Source organism: Crinia signifera, chromosome 7, assembly GCF_055691185.1.
Source record: "Crinia signifera chromosome 7, ASM5569118v1, whole genome shotgun sequence".
Lineage (NCBI taxonomy): Eukaryota > Metazoa > Chordata > Amphibia > Anura > Myobatrachidae > Crinia > Crinia signifera.
In genome coordinates this window covers 121950015-121972226 of record NC_139223.1, presented here as the reverse complement: position 1 = coordinate 121972226, position 22212 = coordinate 121950015, and the positions used below count along the sequence as shown (strand labels likewise).

The 22212-nt window shown below is 42.1% G+C and overlaps 1 protein-coding gene and 1 long non-coding RNA gene across 9 annotated transcripts in view; one reads left to right on the top strand and one right to left on the bottom strand.

Annotated features, from left to right (window-relative positions):
• Positions 1-8418, top strand: part of TNS1 (tensin 1) — a 564007-nt gene extending 555589 nt beyond the window's left edge. For all 8 annotated transcript variants that reach the window (XM_083153686.1, XM_083153691.1, XM_083153689.1 and 5 more), the window contains 7 exons: positions 33-125; positions 216-293; positions 1337-1408; positions 1949-2117; positions 4474-4542; positions 6071-6100; positions 7357-8418. In XM_083153686.1, coding sequence (XP_083009812.1) covers positions 33-125; positions 216-293; positions 1337-1408; positions 1949-2117; positions 4474-4542; positions 6071-6100; positions 7357-7495 — 650 coding nt within the window. In that variant the 3' untranslated portion in view covers positions 7496-8418. The remainder of the gene's footprint in view (positions 1-32; positions 126-215; positions 294-1336; positions 1409-1948; positions 2118-4473; positions 4543-6070; positions 6101-7356) is intronic.
• LOC146020503 (uncharacterized) overlaps positions 1-22212 on the bottom strand; it is a 41512-nt gene that overhangs the window by 8279 nt on the left and 11021 nt on the right. The window lies entirely within an intron of this gene.

The following is a 22212-nucleotide window of genomic DNA, read 5'->3' as shown; positions in this document are numbered from 1 at the left end:
TACACATTTCATACAATATTCTATTGTTCCAGGAGATGCCACAAATGAGCTGGTGAGACATTTCCTGATAGAGACCAGTCCCAGAGGAGTGAAATTAAAGGGATGCCCAAATGAACCTTACTTTGGTATGGCCAAATATAAACATGTTGTACTCGACAGTATGTTTTTGTTATGTACTGTATGATGAAGCCCAGATTAATTTTCTCTCTTTTCAGGGTGTCTATCAGCACTGGTGTATCAGCACTCAATCACACCCCTGGCACTGCCCTGCAAGCTGGTAATACCCTGCCAAGGTAAAGTTTACATCCAGATTAAAGAAGAATGTCATGAAGATAATGTTTTTTGCAAATTAAACCATATAACTAGCAGAACGACCCTATGCTGAGAAGCCCTATTTCTGGAATAATCCACCCCAGCAGTCCCATGATCCCCCAGAGTTTGGTATGGTCTATCAAAGCAGCAGAGATGTATTAAACCTAAGGGATATTTCAGGCCCATTCGCTGGGCTGCGAATTTGCAGCCCAAGCAATTATGGAATAACCGCACATGGGCACAAGACACTTAGTGCAAGCGTGAAGTCCGCTTCTGAATGAAGTTAGTGATTGCTAGCCATTGCTTGCTGTTCACAAGTTGTCTGCCGGGGGCTGTTTGTAGGCGGCACCCGTGTGTTTTCTGAGAGTGTCACCTGAAAACCCATCCGCGGGAAGGGAGGGCCGCTGATGTCAGCAGTGGCCTCCATCTCCCCACGGCCATTGCAGTGCAGAGTAAGTCTAGACTCAGCGATGTGGACGTGAGAAAACAATTAGACGGTGTGATTGGCAATGGTTTTCCCGCTGTGTGCACGACTGCAAACATATTCGTATTCGCAGCTGTGCACGGGGGGACTCAGAGGAGCCAATGTTCAGGGTGCGGACGATACTGCGGCATGGGGGGGTTTGCGGGCGATACTAACCCCCCCCCAGAGCGCGCAGGTGGTGCTGCGCTGAAACACCCCCAGTGGGGAGCGGGTGGCACAGGGGGAGCAGCGTTATTCACGCCACGGGCGGGATAGGAGAGGGGAGAGGGAGGATCACAGACTCACCTGCTCCCCGCTCCCTGCTTTCGGGCACCTCTCTATGGTACCTCGGCAGCTTAGTACCGCCCTCCAGCGGCCGGCACCCTAGGCAAATGCCTAGTCCTGCCTAGCAGTGGCGCCGGCCCTGGTTGCGAGTAGTCCCAGGCCAGGTAGTGTTTCCTGAGCCTCAGATATAAACCCAGTTAACTTGTTCCCATATATACAGTAGCAGTATATTGTACTATAGATGTACCTTATATATGCTTTATCATGTTTTGGCAGATCCCTCAGAGGAGACTAGGGAAGTGGCCACTCCAACCAACACAGCCAGTGACTTGCTCAAACAAGGTGCAGGTAAGTGAGCCTTGAACAAATAAAAGGGGCTTAAACTCTTTTAATGTTTACTAAATGACACAAATCCTTTTGTTGCTATTATGTAGAGTTATGTTACACACCCTGAGCTTCATCTAAAGTAGACAGCCATTTTGTGACTAAACACATTTGAGATGCACATAAAGCTGTGTCCTTGTACAACTATCCTCCAAAATACAGTAAATACATGCTATATATTTCTATAGTGGCGCTCAAGTGCTAGAAAAACATAGACACTACTAATAAATTCATAGATTTTCATCTCTAGATGGTGAGTTACACTTTATGCACGACCCCACTGGACTCTACTTACTGTTAGCAGTCCCCAATAGTACTCTTTGGCATAAAGACGCTGCAAAGTGCATCTTACAGTCAGTTACTTTTTTTTTACATATACATTTGCAGCATAATAAAGCAGATATTTGCATCCAACATTAAATGAGGTATGTGGTTGGTTTTGCTGTGCTATAAATGTTGATCATTAAACATCACCTCTAATTTAACCCATCTCTCTTTCCCCAGCCTGCAATGTGTTATTTGTCAATTCAATTGACATGGAGTCACTGACGGGGCCTCAAGCTATAGCCAAGACTATAGGAGAGACACTGTCTGCTGAACCGCAGCCCATTGCGACTATTGTACACTTTAAAGTCTCCGCTCAAGGAATCACCCTGACGGACAATCAGAGGAAGTAAGGGCCCCTTCATATTACATAGCTGCAAGAGTATTACATTCAATTATCTGTGTATTGTTTAGACTATGATTACTACAGTCATTTGAATAGAGGACGTTGACCAATATCACAGAAAATGATGATTTTGCAGCTTTGTATCAGACCCTTAAAATAAAGGAGACTATAGCTCCCCTAGCTCTGGGTGAGGGGATTGCTTTGTCCTATAGTATTATGGGGTGAGATTTGATGAGAAATATGCAATTTTTTTAAAGGTGCAATCATTTACACTGCAAAACCAGTTTGATTTTGAAGTGTAAATGATTGCTGCTTTTAAAAAAACTGCAGATTTCTCATCAAATCTCTCACTTTCTGAATCTCTCATCCAATTAAATCTCACCCATGGTCTTTATTCATGAGGAATGTCCCAGTCTTCCCATAATGACATTTTCAGAGGAGGTTTTTCTCGATCCTGTTACAGCTCTGAGCCCACTGTAATGTGCTCACACACGGTGCAATGTGTGCTAGGTGAGATTTGAGCCAAACAATTTGGACTGTACACTGGGTGTGATTTGAAATACAAGGAATTTGAACTGCACACGATTTTTGACTAAATTCCAATAGTCAATTATAGGGTACATGCAATCTAGTTCAAAAATACCTGCCTGCACTTACTGTTTTGCCTTACGCTATATGGACTATGTGGGAGCGCGCATCACATTGCAAGGCAAATTTTACCTTACCTTTGTTTCCCTAGTTTGATTGAATGTTAGAGTTTATAAGCATAGGATTTTATCCTGTGTATTAATTGCACTTTTTCAAAGGAAAATTATGGGGACAGAGTTTTTGGCATATGATTTAAGGGTGTAAAGTTGGATGTTAAGCCCCCATACACACTAGGAGATATTGTTAACAATCTACCCTGCCGTCGTCCACCTAGTGTGTGTGCACTTGCTGATACCTGCCCCACTGCCAGGTCTCCGCCTCCGCCAATATCGGCAGTGGGGGCATATGCAAGGGTGTATGGGGCTTTAAACAGCTACAGTATTATGGCAGATATTCACAGAGACTATATTTCTTGTGAACAAGCAAATATAAACAGAATGAGATGTAGTCAAAATTTAGAGCCTCAAAATGTTGACAAAGTTGACATGGACATAAAGTCGACAGATAAAATGTAGATATTCAAAATGTCAAGCAAGTCTAGATGAATGTAGACAGAATGTAAACTGACATTGCTGCTCCTAAAGGCCTGCATGTTGACCTATTGTCTGTCAACCTTTAAATCCTGTCGACATATTGTCTGTAGACATTTAGATCCTGTCGACCTTTTGACTTGTCGACCATTTCACAGTTGACCTTTTAACCCCGTTGACCTTGTGACTGTCAACCATTAGACTGTAGACCTAGATATTGTTGATCTAATTTACCATATCAGTCTCCCAGTTACTGTTATTATAGGACCATGACACTTATGACAGCATCCAAATACGGATGCGCAGTAAACAATTAGCCAAAGCGGATAGGGGGATCGCAGGAACAGATGTGGACTCCACAAGCCAAATATATAGTACATTTGCAATGACAACAGGTGGACACAGTCGCAAACGCGCCGAGATAAATGCGATATCTGGGGGGAAAAAATTAGGTATTTGATACATCCCGCCCCATGTGTATACGGCTTTATTACACAGGTGTTGTGAACATTAGTTTCAGTTCCCCGTTTGTTATATTGAAACTTTCTGATGAAAGGGCCAATTAAGTAAACAGCGCACTGAAATGATATTGTACACAATGCCTGTGTAAGAGTTTTTTTTATATAAAGCTATCTAATTTATAGGAGGAACCACACTCACATCCTGGGTAATTCAGCGCAGGGCTGCTCCTTATAGAGACATCCAAAAATATCTATTACTATGCAAGTTTTCCATTAAAGGTTTGCACCTAATACGGAGTAACCTCTACAGTGTAATTACTGGACAGTGTGGATATCTATCTATCTATCTATCTATCTATCTATCTATCTATCTAGCTATCTATCTAGCTATCTATCTAGATATACTGTATAATGCAAATACATACATACATACATACATGCACACAGCATATTTGATTTTCAATATTTGTAAGTGGGGGGCAGGCACCAAACTCCAAATTAACTCCAGGCCATTGGGGTGAACATACACTCTTGCTACAATGCAGCTCTGTGGGAGCGCTCACTGGGAAGACAGGGTCTCAGCATAGAGTACTATGAAGTCATTCTAATGAGAGGGCATAGAGTTGTGCACAGTTTTGTCTATGCTTCAGTGTTTTTCACAAGACCTTATAGTCCCCCGAGGATCAGACACAGATCGGTGATTACTTTTGTCTCTTTCAGGCTATTTTTCCGAAGACATTATCCTTTGAACACTATCACGTTCTGTGACCTGGATCCACAGGAAAGGAAGTGAGTCCCTAATAATACACATCTCTATAAAATACAGGAGGAAAATACAGTACAACACATCACCCACTGTACAGGGTCTGTCTAAAAAGTAATGAGAATAAATCTAGGAAAAACTATTTATTGAACTTTTTGCTACATAGGGTTAATATTCTTCTTAGTATGACCCATGAGCATCGATACACCATTACCAGCATATCTGCCAATCCTCCTGGAAGGCATTAACCGGAACTTCCTTGATTGCCCTTGTCGCGACCGCTTCCACTTTGTCTACAGTTCGAAAACGGTGTCCTTTTGGGCTGTGTTTGATCTGGGGAAAAATATATCAGTCGGAGCCAGATCCGGACTGTAGGGTAATTGAGGCAGCGTTGTCACGTTGTGCTTGGCCAAAAACGCCCTCACTTGTAATGATGTTTAACTTGGCGCATTGTCATGATGGAGGACCTAAGTAATGGCAATTTCCGTGCAGATGCGGAGGGTCCTGGTTACTTGCGTATTATCTGGGCGCCCGATTTTTTCATCTCATGCCACTACTTAAGGCATGCGATGCGATGCGATTTTTCATTGCAAAGACCCGATTTTTAATTGTATAGTCACCCATGGGTGATTTCATACCCCCACTATCCAACTATGCATGGAGTTGATTTTATATAGTGTGGCGAGCGCACGCGGATTGCATGTATTCTGCGGCCCCTCGCGGGGCTCGCTGCACTCGCCACACTATATAGAACCAACTCCATGCGTAGTTGGATAGTGGGGGTATGAAATCACCCATGGGTGACTATACAATTAAAAATCGGGTCTTTACAATGAAAAATCGCATTGCATGAATTGTATGCCACTATATTGCATACGATGCGATGTAATACAATGAAATACCTTGTGGACAACACCTTAGAGTAAAATTTCTGATGATTTGCTCATTCAACCCTATTTGGGGCAAGGTGACGATAGTGTGTGAAATCGGTCTCATTGCTTTCCAGACAGATCCTGTTTGTATAGTAAATATTATTTTTTGTCTGTCCTGTGTGAGCAGGGCCTATGCATTACTATATATTATTGTATTTTATATATATATATATATATATATATATATATATATACACACGCACACACATATACAGATGTAGCTCCTGACATTCAGGCAGGGGTTGGCGGTGGATTCGCCAGCCCCCACCATCCACTGGAAGGGGACGCGCGCGCACAAGACAAGCGTGCATCCCCTTACAACGGAGCTCCCCGCCGCTCCCCACCGTGTTGCCGCCAGTCCCCGCCACCCGATCCCACCTCCCTGCTCCCCCAACCCTGCCCGTCTCCCTGAAGCAGAGACGGGCAGGGTTTGCATCCTCCGCCGAAACTAAACTGGGATGCGCGTGCGTGTGGGATGCTCTTGCATCCCAGTCAGATGGAGCACCGGCGCACCAGCGGGGGCGGTCTGGCGAGCCCCAGAGCAGAGCGAGAGGCGCTCCATCTGTACATGTATTATTGAATGTTTGTGTGACACTGATCTGTAAACTTTTACTATCTCTAGGTGGATGAAGACAGATGGAAACCCAGCAAAGTAAGTGCATGGACACTGATAGTCCTGTAAAATAATACAATAACACAGGGGTTCTCAACTGCTATCCTCAAGTACCACTAACAGGTCAGGTTGTAAGGTTTGCTGTCTGAAAACTGGGGGGAAAATACTGACCCAGCAAAATAAAGTATCTGTGCATGAATAAAGACATCCATAAAACCAGAACTTTTGGTGGCATTAAAGGTTATGGTTGAGAACTACTGACCCAGGTTCTGTGCGACAGCAATGCCAACTACTGTGCTACAGCTTCCTGTATCAATGGACTCACAAGTGACATGTTAGCGAACAGGACAAATGTTTTGCAGATATTAGTGCTCAGTGTAATTACTATTGCAGCACAGACACCTAATCAGTGAGGAGGGCATATTTACATTTGTAAGGGCAAAATTGTATAAGTGATGCATCACTAGAGTAGCTATATGTGCCCTCACTGATTAGGTGCAGGGTGCTAGAATGAACACTGCAGTACTGCCAGAGCCAGGGGCACCTGCATGTAAAGCACCTAAAGGGGCACCTGCATGTAAAGCAGCACCTGCGGGGCACACCTGTAGTTAGTTGGCTCTATACCAGGAGCCCTGCAAACATCTGCAATGGGGGACACGATGGCTCCTGCCTGGTACCACTCAGCCTGCGCTGCAGCAAGCAATGCTGCTGGACTCTGAGATGATACGCACAGGTGAATGTTGACACACAACATACAGATGGAGCCATCCTCATCTAGCAGTCTCTGGATAGCCATTGTGAGCCATGGCTATCCTATTGTTCTCAGCTGCAATACAATACATAGAACAATACAGTAGGGGATTAGCAGAGTAATCCTATTACTCAATAATCCTATTAAAGGGCTAGATGCGGATGGTTCCATATGTATTTGGGGTGGGGGGCTCCAAACTTCAACTTGCCCTCCAGGCAAATGAGATGCCTCTAGCGAGTGCCACAAGGTTTCTACAGTACATGTAGCTAGTATGAAACTAGCACTACTACTCACAAATATATAAGAAAATACCATTAAACATAACTGCTTACATCAACATTACAGGGATTCCATGAAGGCAGCCATTTTGTGAAGTTTCTCGTATAGAGTTAATCTAAATATTGGTCTAGCTTATAAAATGGCTGCCTGTGAATGTGACAAGTCCATTCCATGAACACTAGCATACTGTATAACCTGTTGAACTTTCTTCATATCATATCCTACCATCACTGGCCTAATATATGTGTCCATTCCCCTCTCCCAGGCTTTTTGGTTTTGTGGCCAGAAAACAAGGAAGTACAACGGACAATGTCTGCCATCTGTTTGCAGAGTTGGACCCCAACCAGCCGGCCACTGCCATCGTCAACTTTGTATCTCGGGTGATTGGCTTACAAAAAAGATGAGCCATCCACATAACTTTCTCCTGTCTATGAATAGCCTGAAGTTTGAAAAATAGACTTTTAAGATGTCAAAAATGAATGTGCATTATGGGAAAGGGAAGCAATGAGGGTCCCATTACTGCATGGGAAAGATAAGCAACAAACCAAATATCAAACAATATCCAAATGAAATAATAAAAAAAGAGAAGCAAATAAGGAAATCACAATAATCCCCTTTTCCGATGAAGACGGCTAGTGTGACTGCAGAGATCTCACTGGTTTTTGGGTCCGCTTATCAAGTGCATTGTTAGATAAAGGGTTCATTTTAAATGGACTATACACTGCTGCAGTTGCTAAACCATATATACAGCTATATAAGTGCATATATAAAACATATCTAGCATTCACAGAATTTATAATAACTTGTTTAGAAAAATATTATAAGGCTATATTTTGTATAAATGCATTGAGTGTACAAAGCTACCTATATTTACTGTCTTTTTAAAACCACAACTTTTAATGGACTTTTGCTGAACCAAAATTCAGCTATATCATGGTAGGAGTTTGAAGCATTCTTTAGAGCAAGTTTAATAAATGACTTGTTCTTTAATAAGCAGCGGCATTTGCTGCCATCTAGTGGTCAAAGTAAAGATAAAAATTTATAAGAGACTGGAGCAGATTTTCCAATGAATTTGCATTCCTAGGCTTCTCTTGGCAGTTTTTAAAGAGACAGTAAATTGCGGTTTAGCCTATTTATCTGTATTTTGCTATCTGCCAAGTAGGAATAACAAAACAGAGTTTGTTAAATGATCAAACTGCAAAATGTCACCTAAAATATATATTTATTTAGAAAATTCCTAGTTATGTGTGAGGCAAAAATACAACTTTCATGTACTATTTGTTCAATACGGACAATTTGTAAAAAAGAAATGTGCCTTTTAGAATCACAGAGGTTTCATTATGTTTATTTATAAATATAAACCAGTAAAGTGAAGCTTGGCCTAGACCAGTGGTTCTAAAACTTGGTACTGAAGACCCCAAGTCTTGTTACATTTTAAAAGAACCACAAGTGGAGCAAATTATTTCACTTGTGATGCTGTGAGGAGACCTGGAAAACATGAACTGATTGGGTACTGAAGATAGAGTTTGAGAACCTCTGGCCTAGACTAACAACCTTCTACTCTTGCGAAAACCCACAAAATAAAGATGCATTTATTATGTGTCAGGCTCTTATGGGTACTGATAGATGTGGACTAAAGTGTAGCCTTGTGTCTTGGTGATGTCACTGGATCCTAGTGTATGGTTAGACTTCTTTCTCCGTGATGTAACTGGTAAATAGTGTATGGATAGGCTGCATTCTTATTGATGTCAGTGATAAATAGTGTATGGATACAGTAGGCTACATTCTCAATGATGACACTGGTAATTAGTGTATGGATAGGCTGTATTCTCAGTGATGTCACTGATAACTAGTGTATGGAAAGGCTGCACTCAGTGACGTCACTGGTAACTAGTGTATGGATAGGCTGCACTCAGTGACATCACTGGTAACTTGTGTATGGATAGGCTGCATTCTCAGTGATGTTACTGTTAACTAGTGTATGGATCGGCAGCACTCAGTGATATCACTGGTAACTAGTGTATGGATAGTCTGCATTCTCAGTGATGTCACTGGTAAATAGTGTATGGATAGGCTACATTCTCAGTGATGTCACTGGTAAATAGTGTAAGGATAGGCTACATTCTCCGTGATATCACTGGTAAATAGTGTATGGATAGGCTGCATTCTCAGTGATGTCACTGGTAAATAGTGTATGGATAGGCTACATTATCAGTGATGTCACTGGTAAATAGTGTATGGATAGGTTGCAATCTAATTAACATTGGATTCAAACCCACAAAAATGGCAGCTAAAATGTGTGTTGGTGAAGGGTACACTTTAGGAGTGTAATATTTAGCAATATTCCAGAAGAGAAAAATAAAGACAAAATTGATTCTGCCCCAGACACATACAGATTTGCCCTACGTTACAGTGATCTATTCTACAAATTGATAGCAAGAATGTCCACGGTATAATACCAGTTGTTTTAATAATTTCACCCCTGATGGAAGCTACAATCAGCTTTATTAGATGCCTACATGGAATTCTATATTAATATGAGATCTTGAATTATAGTGAATACAGATTCATTACCAACTTTGTGGATAATCCGCTATATCATTTCAGTGTATTTATATATGTATATGGCATCAAATGCAATATATTCTCTTAGCCTTATTCTGTACCCAAATCTCACTGTTAATGTTGTACAATAAGAGGAGATGGTAACCTGCATTCTTACTAAATACTGCTCTGCTCTTCACTGTAAAACCACAGAGGCCTCTGCACGAACATATCCAGACTACTACAATTCTTGCCCTTGGTAAAGGCTGCTGTCTATTAAACACTTGCCCAGCCTGGTCATGATACACGTTCTATTCCCTATGTGCCAGAACACTACTATATCGGGCACTGGGAGAAGCGTTGCTCTGCTCTCTATACTACTGAAATCTCTGCTCTGGTGCGTGCATAAGACTCTCTTTGTAAGAATAAGACTAGTGAGTTGCGCTGTATGACTGCTACATAGGTTCTCTAGCACAGTACTTGTATTAGGATGACACCAGAGCCGAATTTCCCATTAGGCACGTGAGGCACCGGCCTAGGGGCGGCACATGTTTGGGGCGGCACTTGGATGCCTGTGATAGTACGGTCAGCCCAAAATGTACCAATAACTGCAAAATATCCACTGTACTGTTCTATATTCCATCTTAAATAGAGTTTAAATGGATAGGACATGCAGATACTGCCCCTATAAACTGTATTGTTGTGCCTAGGGGCGCCCTCCTCCCTAAATCCGCCCCTGGATGACACCATTACATGTATAACCATGTTCATTGTAAGGGCTACAAATGGTTATTTGTGGGCTACCGTGAAGAGAAATAGCAGCAAATGTCACAGTATTTGTTTTTGGTAATGGACACTGGCGTTAGCAAGGATTAGACATACCGGCTCCATCTGCATTCTCAGCCACAGTAAAAGGACCACAGGTACTTGTATACCACATGCAGCCCATACTTACTATAGACCTGATGTCTACATTTTTTTTTATTAATCAGAAGCAATATCTTCTGTGGTATCTGTGCACACATTACTTTATAGCGGTCAGCAGAAGCGCTCTGCTTGCCTTCACATTCCATACCACCCGTCCATAGGCTCTCATCACATCATGAAGCACAGATACGCATATGCACATCCACTATCCAGCAGTATGCCTGAATTCTACCATGTTACATATCCATACAACCCCTCAGCATTGTTGGATAGAGCATTGTAGTGGGGAGCATAGGAAGCTATGGGTGTAGATCATCAACTAAGGTGCAATAATCACCGTAAATTGTCTTTATTTGCTTGCCACGGTTATTTTTGATTATATTCAGATTTTTGCCCCAGCAAAAAGTGACCCAGGTGAAACCCTTTGCAATCGCTCCATTAAAAATTATTAGTGCTGCATTTGTCATGTTCAAAATAGTATTACAGTATGTATATATATATATATATATATATATATATATATATATATATATATATATACACACAGTATATAATCATAAAAATAACAGAAAGCACAGAGTAACAATTAATGCAATATATGTTCTGCACAAGTATGACAGATTTATCTGTGTTCTGTGGATGCTGCGGGGGGAGACCTTTGTATGAAAATAAGGAATTGTCATATGTACATTAGGATTTTGTTTTGTATACTTTTATTATTTGCACTTTAGTAGATCTACTCTTGTTGTCTTTTCCTCTGCGCTTTATGTGCCCCATGCAAACGGTATAGTGTCTCATTCGCTGCCACACATTATTTTAGCACATTACTAATCCAGTATTCCATCTTACTACTTCTGGATCTATACTCTTCATTCACAAATGAATTAGAACAGCGGTAGCCAACTCCAGTCCTCGAGAGTTACCAACAGTTCACGTGTTCTAGATCACCAAGCCGGGGCACAGGTGCACTCCTTACTGACTGACACATTATAAATGATCCACAGGTGGAGCTAATTACTTCACTTATGATTCTGGGGGAGATGTACTAAGCATGAAAAGTGATAAAATGGAGAGTGATAAACCACCAGCCAATCAGCTCCTACCTGCCATGCCACAGGCTTGGTTTGAAAAAAGACATGTAGGAGCTGATTAGTTGGTGGTTTATCACTCTCCATTTTATCACTTTTCATGGCTTAGTACATCTGGCACTCTTTGGGGAGACCTGGAAAACATTAACTGTTGGTAGCTCTCGAGGACTGGAGTTGCCTATCCCTGAATTAGAACATATATATAGCTCCCAAAGATCTAGGTGTCCACAGGATTCATGATGCTAATTCTGCTGAATCTTTGGTACCATTGGTACCATATTAGTGGCATTTTCCCTTCCTGTAAAGAAGGATTTAGCATGTGAGAGGGAATCAGAGGATGGCGATTCCTGGGGAGGTGTGTGAGTGTGTTTTGTGTGGCTATACAAGGAACATGTTGTTCTTTATAGCTTGACGTGAAGACAGCACTCCTGTCTCTGCTGTAACCTTTGGCCCCTGTGTGTTCCCCAACAGACCACCCCTGAGCATGAGAACTGATCCCATTTAGTGCCTTATAGGCTTAACGGCCAGGTCATTGTATGCATAGAGCCAGGCTCTCCGAGTGCAGGGGGGGTTAATGCAGAGTGCTGGGTAGTGTCACCCCTCTGACTACAGGGATTATGTTCAGAAGTCTGCAGCAGTGAAAGGGTGTTAAGTGTGAAAGGCTCCATGCAGTGTTAATAGGATGGCTGGTTCATGTGTTATTTATAAAGGAGGTAACCCCGTGTGGGTTGTTTTGTAACAAGCTTAGCTTTTTGATTCTGTAAAAATCGGGCCTTATTGCTGGTGACAATAAAGGAGCATTGCTATATTTCATGGTAAAGACTCTTCTGAATGGCATAAAGAATTATTTGCTGTAATGGCTTCTCTAGTTAGGGAACTGATTAACTTCAAGTGATCATTTGTGCCCAGCTTTTATCATTAGTGATCCAGTAGACACCGTGGACTGTACAATACATCGGCACTGGATACAGCTTAGAGCAGCACCGTGTAACTTTACTTGTTGAGGAGTAACCTCCTGCAACTTTTACCAAGTACATTGCTACACCTCTGTAGCTTCCCTGTGCTTGCTCTCCATGCAATCATATACTGTAACTGGTGCTGGTTATTTGTACTTAAGACTGCGCATTAGATATAATTGTATACAGAGAGACTTTATGCACTATCCCATGCTAAGGAAAACCAAACAGAAGATATAAAGCATGGCTGAATGGTACTGAAGCTTACCATTTAAATATCGTTAGTGGGAATGTACACGCTAATAAACAAACATCATAGAAAAAGCAGGAAACACCTTAAAAAGGCAATAGGCAATTACCTTGGGCGAGATTGATCATAATCCATTATTCCCACTCTAGGGACACTTAGGGGGGTATTCAATGTCAGGGGTACGGCTGTCTAGCAAGCTCGACAGCCGTGCCCCTGTCCCGTTCTCGCTTTGCTCGACGTGAGCTCGGCGGTCGGGATTCAATGTCCCGGCCGCCGAGCGGCGAGAAGGGGGCGTGGCTGCGAGTTGAGGACGGAAATAGACGAGCTCCGACCGGGATCTCGCCTATTTCCGGCTTTTGTCGGCAGAACGAGCCCGACAGCTTGTGATGTAGGGCTCGTTCTGCGGAGAACCCCTGTTCAATGTTGTCAGGGAAGACAGCATTGAATAGGGCCCCGCAGCCATCTTCCCCGTCGGGAGATGGCTGCGGGAGGTCGACTAACATTGAATACCCCCCTCAGTATATGCAATTATTTCTTTTTACAAATATGAATAATATTATTGTAATATTATTGTAATAGTGTTGTTTCTCCTATGTAAGGGATTAAATGGTAACTTGATGCTCTATTTGGGCCGGATTTGGAGCCTAATACAACATGGAAAACTAATTATAGAATTTGCAAATGGAGCGATTATCGAATGACTGCACATGCATACTGTACACATTACGCATGCGCCAGGGGAATCCGTTACTGATCATGTGTGCCCAGGTGGTTTTGAGGAGGGTCTGTGACATCAGCGATGAACACTCCCAGCCTCTCTGTCGCAGATTAGTGGAAGCCTCAGACCTACTCACATTTGCACAGACGGCAAAGTCTCTTTGATGTTTTGGGCATTGCGTATAGATTTGCGAGTTGAAAATGTAGCAAGTGGTGTTTTTTATTTCTGTCTGGGCGGCAGCTTTCCCCTCACAGTCCATTGTGAATTCTCTGTTTAGCAATCCATGCTGAATTAGGCCTTTGTTACTGTAAAATGAATAATAGAGAAACTATGTTCCCCAATCTTTTCCAGTGCTATGCTGGGATATACAGTCCCTGAACTCGGGGAATCTTGCCATGTTGCCTTTTTTACAGCGGATCCACCACCCATGCTCCTAGTCAGCCACTATATCTCCGATTCATGTTATTCAATGGATAGAAATGCTAATTAGCAGGCCTAGCATTTCTTTATTTAAAAAAATGAGTGCGGAATGAACAGCATATAGGAACACTGTGTTTTATAACTATGTGTCAGCACTTCTCTTATTAACGCATGTGAACTCACACACATGGACACAGAGAGGGGGCAGATGGAGTCACACATGCACATGCCACCAACCATTATGGCCTTTGCCGGGAGTTCCTCAGATAACGGTCTTCCTCAGAGGAGAAGAATTGAGGTCTCCCCAGCGCGGAAGAGCCATGCTGCCTTTCAAGTTGCATATTGCTTGCTCTACACTGGACACAAAACCTGTAATATATGGACTAATAACCAAAGACATTGTTACAGAGGAGTTATTTTGCCTGGCATTGCCTTAATAGAGCACTTTGCTAGAGATGTCAGTCACCGTATATCAGTCTACAGTATGTAATCTCTACATTGCAGAACCTGCATAATGCTCACAACCTGGATACTGATCTCTTTTTATTGCTTAGAACAAGTTGTTATCATGTCTACGTGCTAGAGATACATCATGGAAATCTTGCTACCTGCAGTCAGATCTAAGATTCTTTTCAGACACACATCTCATTTTTAGTTTTCAAATATCCTCAAAACATTGATTTGGTTTAATCTAAGGCCATAACAACCAGTTACTTTGGGCTAGTTTCAGGAAAAGCATCTCAATGGAGAGGTTGGACTGTGCTAGAACAAATCCACGATCAATGCCAACCTCTCCGGTTTCCTTAAAGTCTCAGGAATTCAATTTTAAATTTTATTCTCAAATAAGACAAAATGTTACAGCCATTTGCTGCAATAATTCATCACACACAAAAATACACATTAAGGGGAAGAACATATCACAGAGAGGTGGAAAAGATGAGGATATATAGAAGTACGATTTCATGCACAACCCTCTACAAATACCCCACATGTTGTTATTACCGATATATGCTGCAATATCAATAATAAAACCAAACAGATTCCTTTTTCTATACATCTTCTGTCCCCTTTACATGCTACATCATTTGTTCATTAACACTTTGATTGGCCGGGTGCCACAGCTTAAGCGTTACTGTTCCACCAATGCTTTATTGCCACTGCAAAGGGACACGCTCTATCTGACGGAACCACCATCCACTGTGGCGGAAGCGGGATTCTTTATAGAGTTTCTTTACACGCTTATTTCATTTTTTTTTGCGTCACAACCTATCAACAGCAAACAGAAACCAAAACAATGAAAAAAAAAGTAAGAAAAAAATGAATAAAAAAAAAAAGAAAAAAAAAAAAAAAAGAGAATACCCCCTCTCTGTATTTATATAGATGGAAATATACTTTATATTTTGTATCCATGTGCTCTTAATGTTATCACTTGTATAAATATATGTGCCATTGGTTTTTTGCTTATGTCGACTAGAAGATATAGCTTTCACTTTCTGTTTGTACAGATGTCTGTAATTCTTTACAAATTATTGTATGGCTTTGTCAGTGATAACATCATATAAAATATACTTTTGCTTGGAATGCTATTATGTTTGTCAGATTCAAGTTGCTACAGTACATGCATTGTCACACATCATACTTCACTTATAAATGTTGCAACCAAACCGCAATGCATACCTCCCAACTCTCTTGGAGGAGCAGGAGGGATGCTCAGACGCATGCTGGAAAGTTTAGGATGTGGCCTAGCAAAGGGGGAGTGGCCTATACTTGCGGCTCTCCGCAAGGCCATGCCCCATTTTTCGCCGCTGTGGGGCATGAATAGACGCTATTCACAGGAGACAGTGGGGACTCCCAACTGCTCCCCCCCCCCTCTGTGGGACACTGCAAGCCCTGGGCAAGATGCGGGAACATCCCCAAAAAACGTGACGTTCCGGCGGTAACCGGGACAGTTGTGAGGTAATACTTAACTTAACATCATGTGAGAAAAATATGAACACAGACCTGGAAGACGACAACTCGGAGACAGTGTGGGCAGAGATAACCGACAATAATAAAAAAACAAAAAACAAATTTATAATAGGGGTATGCTATAGACCACCAAATATAAACGAAAGGGAAGAGTCTCTTCTTTTAAACCAAATCAAACAAGCATCAAATCAGGGGCAGGTATTAATTATGGGGGATTTTAATTTACCCGACATTGATTGGGAAAACGAAACGGGTAAATCAGCAAGAAGCAATGGGTTCTTAAGCTTACTTAAAGACCAGTTTATTACACAAACGGTGGAAACTCGTGATGAGGCACTCTTGGACTTAGTTTTAACAAATAACACAGACTTAGTTTCAAACACAAAAGTAATTGAACAATTAGGGAACAGTGATCACAATATGGTTTCACTGGAAATCAACTTCAGTAAATTACATCAAAAAGGATCTGCAAAAATACTAAACTTCAGAAAAGCGAACTTTGAATTATTCAGGGAAGCCCTAACAGGAATTGGGTGGGAAACGGTTATGGAGGGAAAAAATGCAGAGGAAATGTGGGATACTCTAAAAAAGGTGCTTGATTCACTAACTATTGAATACATTCCTAAAGTAACTAAAGGTAAATTCAACAACAAAAAAGCCACCATGGTTGGACAAAGAAGTAAGGTCAGCTATCAACAATAAAACCAGAGCCTTTAAATTCTATAAAAATAACTTGAATGAGGAGGCGTTCGCAAAATACAAAGAATCAAACAAAACTTGTAAAGGGGTAATCAAAGCAGCTAAAATATTATATGAAGAGTGCATAGCCACTGAAAGCAAAACCAACCCAAAGAAGTTTTTTAAATACATAAATAGTAAACGTTTAATTAAGGAAAACATAGGCCCACTAACTGATACTAGTGGAAAAAGTGTTACTGAGGACAAGGGAAAAGCAAAACTGTTAAATGAGTTCTTCTCATCAGTATTTACTAAGGGAGAGCAGACTGTGGAACGAACATTTACCACAAACGGGACAAATAAGCCAAATCTCATTGTGGATTTCACGCCGAAGGAAATAATACTGAGGCTAAGCAAACTTAAAACAAATCACCAGGGCCAGATGGGATTCATCCGAGGGTATTAATGGAATTAAGGGATGAACTAGCTACCCCCCTACATTATATCTTTAGCAAGTCACTATAGTCAGGTATAGTACCAAAAGATTGGAGAATAGCAGAGGTAGTGCCAATATTCAAAAAAGGAAAAAAGGAAGATCCCGCTAATTACAGACCCGTTAGTTTAACATCAATTGTGGGTAAACTATTTGAAGGATTTTTAAGGGATGGTATCCAGAAATATTTAGATCATCACCATCTACTCAGTGCTAACCAACATGGGTTCGTGAAAAATCGTTCATGCCAAACTAATCTACTAGGGTTCTATGAAGAGGTTAGCAAAAACCTCGATAATGGAAATGCTGTAGATGTGATTTTCCTAGATTTCGCTAAAGCATTTGATACTGTCCCACACAAGAGATTGATTAATAAAATGGAGAACCTAGGATTGGGTGAAAATATCTGCAGATGGGTAGGGAATTGGCTATGTAATAGAAAACAAAGAGTGGTTGTGAATGGTGCCGTATCAGATATGATACCAGTACTAAGTGGAGTGCCCCAGGGTTCGGTTTTGGGGCCCATTTTGTGTAACATTTTTATTAATGATTTTGGGATAGGGTTACTCAGCAATGTATCCATCTTTGCGGACGATACAAAACTTAGCAAAGTCATCAAATCATCAGAAGATGTCACCATGCTTCAAAATGATCTTGCAATTCTAGATGAGTGGGCAAAAAAATGGAAGATGCGGTTCAATGTAGATAAATGTAAGGTTATGCACCTTGGGAGACACAACCAGTGTGCAAGTTACAACCTTAGCGGAGAGGAACTGGGTAATTCCATACTTGAAAAGGATCTAGGAGTCCAAATAGACAGCAAACTAGGATGTAGTGCCCATTGTAATGTAGCTACAAAAAAGGCCAACAAAATTCTGGCATGTATTAAGAGGGGAATGGAAACTAGGGACTCGAGGGTAATTATGCCACTATATAAAGCATTGGTGAGACCTCACCTAGAGTACGGAGTACAGTTCTGGGCCCCACACTATAAAAAGGACATCATAGAATTAGAAAAAGTCCAAAGTCGAGCAACAAAGCTTATTAGGGGAATGGAGAATTTAAGCTACGGGGAGAGATTAAGCAATTTGGGACTATTTACATTAGAAAAGAGACGTTTAAGGGGGGACATGCTCAACATGTACAAGTATATCAAGGGCCAATATAAGGAACTGTCACGCACCCTCTTTTCTACTAGAAAGGAATCTAGGACGCGAGGGCATGAGTATAGATTAGAAGAAAAAAGATTTCATTCAGCTAGTAGAAAGAATTTCTTTACGGTCAGAACAGTCAAACTCTGGAACTCTCTTCCCAGAGAGGTGGTAATGGCGGGGCTCATTAAATGCGTTCAAGGCAAAGTTGGACAAACATTTACTGGAGAAAAACATCCATGGGTACAAATAAGAAATATAATTTGTCTGTAAAATACCAGAACCTACCAAATCAGCAATGGATATCTATACCAGGTTGAACTAGATGGACGCAAGTCTTTTTTCAGCCTTACCTACTATGTAACTATGTAAATAGATTTGGTTACATACCCACAAAAGCAGACCTTGTGGTGTTTTACAGGCCTGATTCAGTAGTAGGTGGATTAACAAAGCCAAACACAGCCAGTTTTGCAAATCCGTCCTCTGAAAAGGCAAATGCAGGAGGAGGAATCAGACACTTTGCTGCACTTCCGATCCCAGCACTGTCTGGTATCAACATTGTGTCCGATGGTCACAATGTTTCCCGCAGATGTCCAGCTGAATACTCAGCTTATTCAGGCTGGTCATCGCAAGGCACCTTTAGAAGCCAAGAATACATTCAAAGCAGCCGTGGCCTTGCCGATCTTGAAAATGTGTGACGCGTGCAATCAATAGTGACCTGTTCTGCATAAGTGTTTAACAAGCCATGTTCCTGCGCAGATTCCAGATAATTGGGATTCTGCATGGACAGTTGAATCCGTGTTTAATGCTGAATTAGATTAACATTACATAGGCTACGGCACATACACCTATTGTTAACTGTGCAAACCCCAGGTTTAATGACCTAATTACACACAGCCTTGTGCCATTTTCACAGACCATTATAGAGATTTGTACATCATCTTCAGTTTTTGAAGTGTAGTGTACCACATGATATAAGCCTTATACACATTATGCAATGCAACAGCAGACCTCCTTATACTTGACCCTTACATATTATACCACATGGAATGAGCCAAAATTCACATAATGCCACACAGCATAAGTAAAAATTCACATTATGACATACGAATTGAGCCAAAATTCACATTATGCGAGACACACAATAAGCCAAAACTCATATTGGTACTTGTGGAGTATCACGGCTCCCACGATGGGCATCGCACATGAAAAAATCGCATGCGATCGCATCGCATGCGATTTTTAACAGAAAAGCATCCAAATGCATTGAAATTTGTATGAAACATGTTCAATGGCCCCAAAATGGCATTTTTGAGGCTGTACCACCCCCACTATCAACGTGAACCCAAAGCGTGGCGAGCCTGGAGTTGAGAATAGAAAGTGTGGCGAGCGCAGTAAGCCACCGAGCCCAAAGCGTGGCGAGCGGACGCGGATACCTTCACAGGTATCCGCGTCCCCTCACGGGCTTCACAGGTGTCCGCGTGCGCTCGCCACGCTTCGGGCACGGTGGCTCGCTGCGCTCGCCACACTTTCTATTCTCAACTCCACGCCGACGTGGATAGTGGGGGTATGAAAAAGTCGTAGGACACGTACCGCCGCCGCTCGCCACGCTTCGGGTTCACGTTGATAGTGGGGGTGGTACAGCCTCAAAAATGCCATTTGGGGGCCATTGAACATGTTTCATACAAATTTCAATGCATTTGGATGCTTTTCTGTTAAATGTTGTAAATGTTGTAAAAAAAACGTTAAAAACTGCAAAAATCGCATGCCACTATATATGGCATGCAATGGCATGCGATGGAAGCCGTGATAATCCACAAGTACCCTCATATTATGCCACATGGATTGAGCCAAAATTCACATTATGCCACATGGAATGAGCATAATTCCACCTGGGGCACATGAATAACTACAGCCTTCACTTTTCCATACCCCCACTTTAAATTTTCCACTTCGACCACTGATGTACGATAAGATAGAAATTAATACATCAAACATAATAACAGAAGGGGGTACAATTAACTACCTAAATCTAAGGTACCCGGACAACGGGTAGCCAACCATTAGGTCGACAAACAAAAAGGTTGACTTGCAAAAAGGGCGACATGTAAAAATGTTGACATGCAAAAAGGTCAACATTCAACATAGGGAAGGTCGACAGTCAAACGGTCGACATTGGGGTTTCATTTTTTTGGCGCCGACATGTCCCGACAGGTGGTATTTTATGCCCTACCATCCACTAGGGCAGTGATGGCTAACCTTTTCAGCTTGGTGTGTCGAAAATAGTAAAAAGGTGTCTCCTTCCTCGAGTCGCGTCACTTCAAGAAATATCAATAATTTGGTGATATTTGCAGCCATAATAAAGATCAGCCATAATAAAGAGTAATATTGTCAATATCCCCCACCACACCAGCCCCACACTAGTGTCCCCATCTCACCAGCCCCAAGCTGTGTCCCATTACACCAGCCCCACACTGTAGTGTCACCAACACACCAGCCCCACACTGTAGTGTCCCCATCACACCAGCCCCACACTGCCCCCTATCACAAGAAGCCCCACACTGCCCCCCCCGTCATAACAGCCCCACACTGTTTACATTGCACTGTGTCCTTTCTGTCCCCCTGTCCCATTCAGAACATATAATACAAGTACAAACAATATATACTCAGCAGGGGGGAGTGGTGCACTGCTCACTGTCTTTTGCCGCATATCCGTTATGGCTGCCTTCACCCCCCCTTACACAGTGGAGGGGTACAGCATTACGGAAGGGACACAGGGAGCGGCAGTGTGCAGAGCGGGGCGGGCGGCCACTGCTGCAGCGGGGACTGGAGGACAAACATTTGAGCCAGCAGAGCTCTACGCAGACGCCGCTGACGGCTCTGTACACTCACTAGGGCAGTCCCAGCTCCCAGGCCACTGGCACTCCATTTCCGGTGACCCGACTATCGGCGTCTCCTGTTGGAAGGCGGGAAGGCTAGCTCTGCTCCCTCCAGCGGACAGGCGACCCCATGTCGACCTTTTGACTGTCGACCTAATGCTTGTGTTGACCTATTTGAATGTCAACATTTTTACATGTTGACCTTTTTGCATGTCGACCGTTCTGCATGGCGACCTTCTTGTTTGTTGACCTAATGGTTGTCGACCTTTTTGTTGTCTACCCCTTGTCCCACACCCAAATCTAAAGGGTGTGATTAATTATACTGATAGTAATTAGGTCAACAGTCAATAGGTCGACAGGCAATATGTTGACACATAAAGTCAACATTGTTTAGGTCGACCTTTACAAAAGGTCAACATAAAAAAAAATCAACATGATTTTTTCATTTCTTTTTGGTGTCTACGTCAAAATCTGCCAACATGGACACCGTGTAAGTGTACCGCTACGCTCACCTTGCTTCAGGCACACTATTATAATCTAACTCTCTACCCATCGGATTTTGAAGTAATCAAATCAAATATGTATATCGAATACTGAATTGGCCACTTATATATTATATTAACAAAATGCTTTTCGTTTATTTGATTATTTTTTTTATAATGAATCTTTGTGATTAAATTTACTCATGCACCCCTGAGTAAGCTCAGTTATTATAATATAACATATGTTTGATTTAATGCACCATTTTTTTTTCCACTACTACAGGTTGTCTACTGATTTTCTGGCTCCTCTTTTAATCTGGACACATCAGTTGCCGGGGGGAAATTAGGATTCGGTGGTATGTAGGCCAGTGGTAGGGTTTTGTGAGGGGGGAGGAGTGTTTCTCTTTGGTGGGTATCACACTGCAGGTGGGCATGAGCACTAGTGGAAGTTGAGCAACTTGGGGAGATAAGCAGCTGCGAGAGATGGACTGTGTGGAAAAGGTAGGTTGTGCTGTGGATGCGTTAAAAGGAGATACCACCGATAATCCACCAAAGAGGATTATCCAG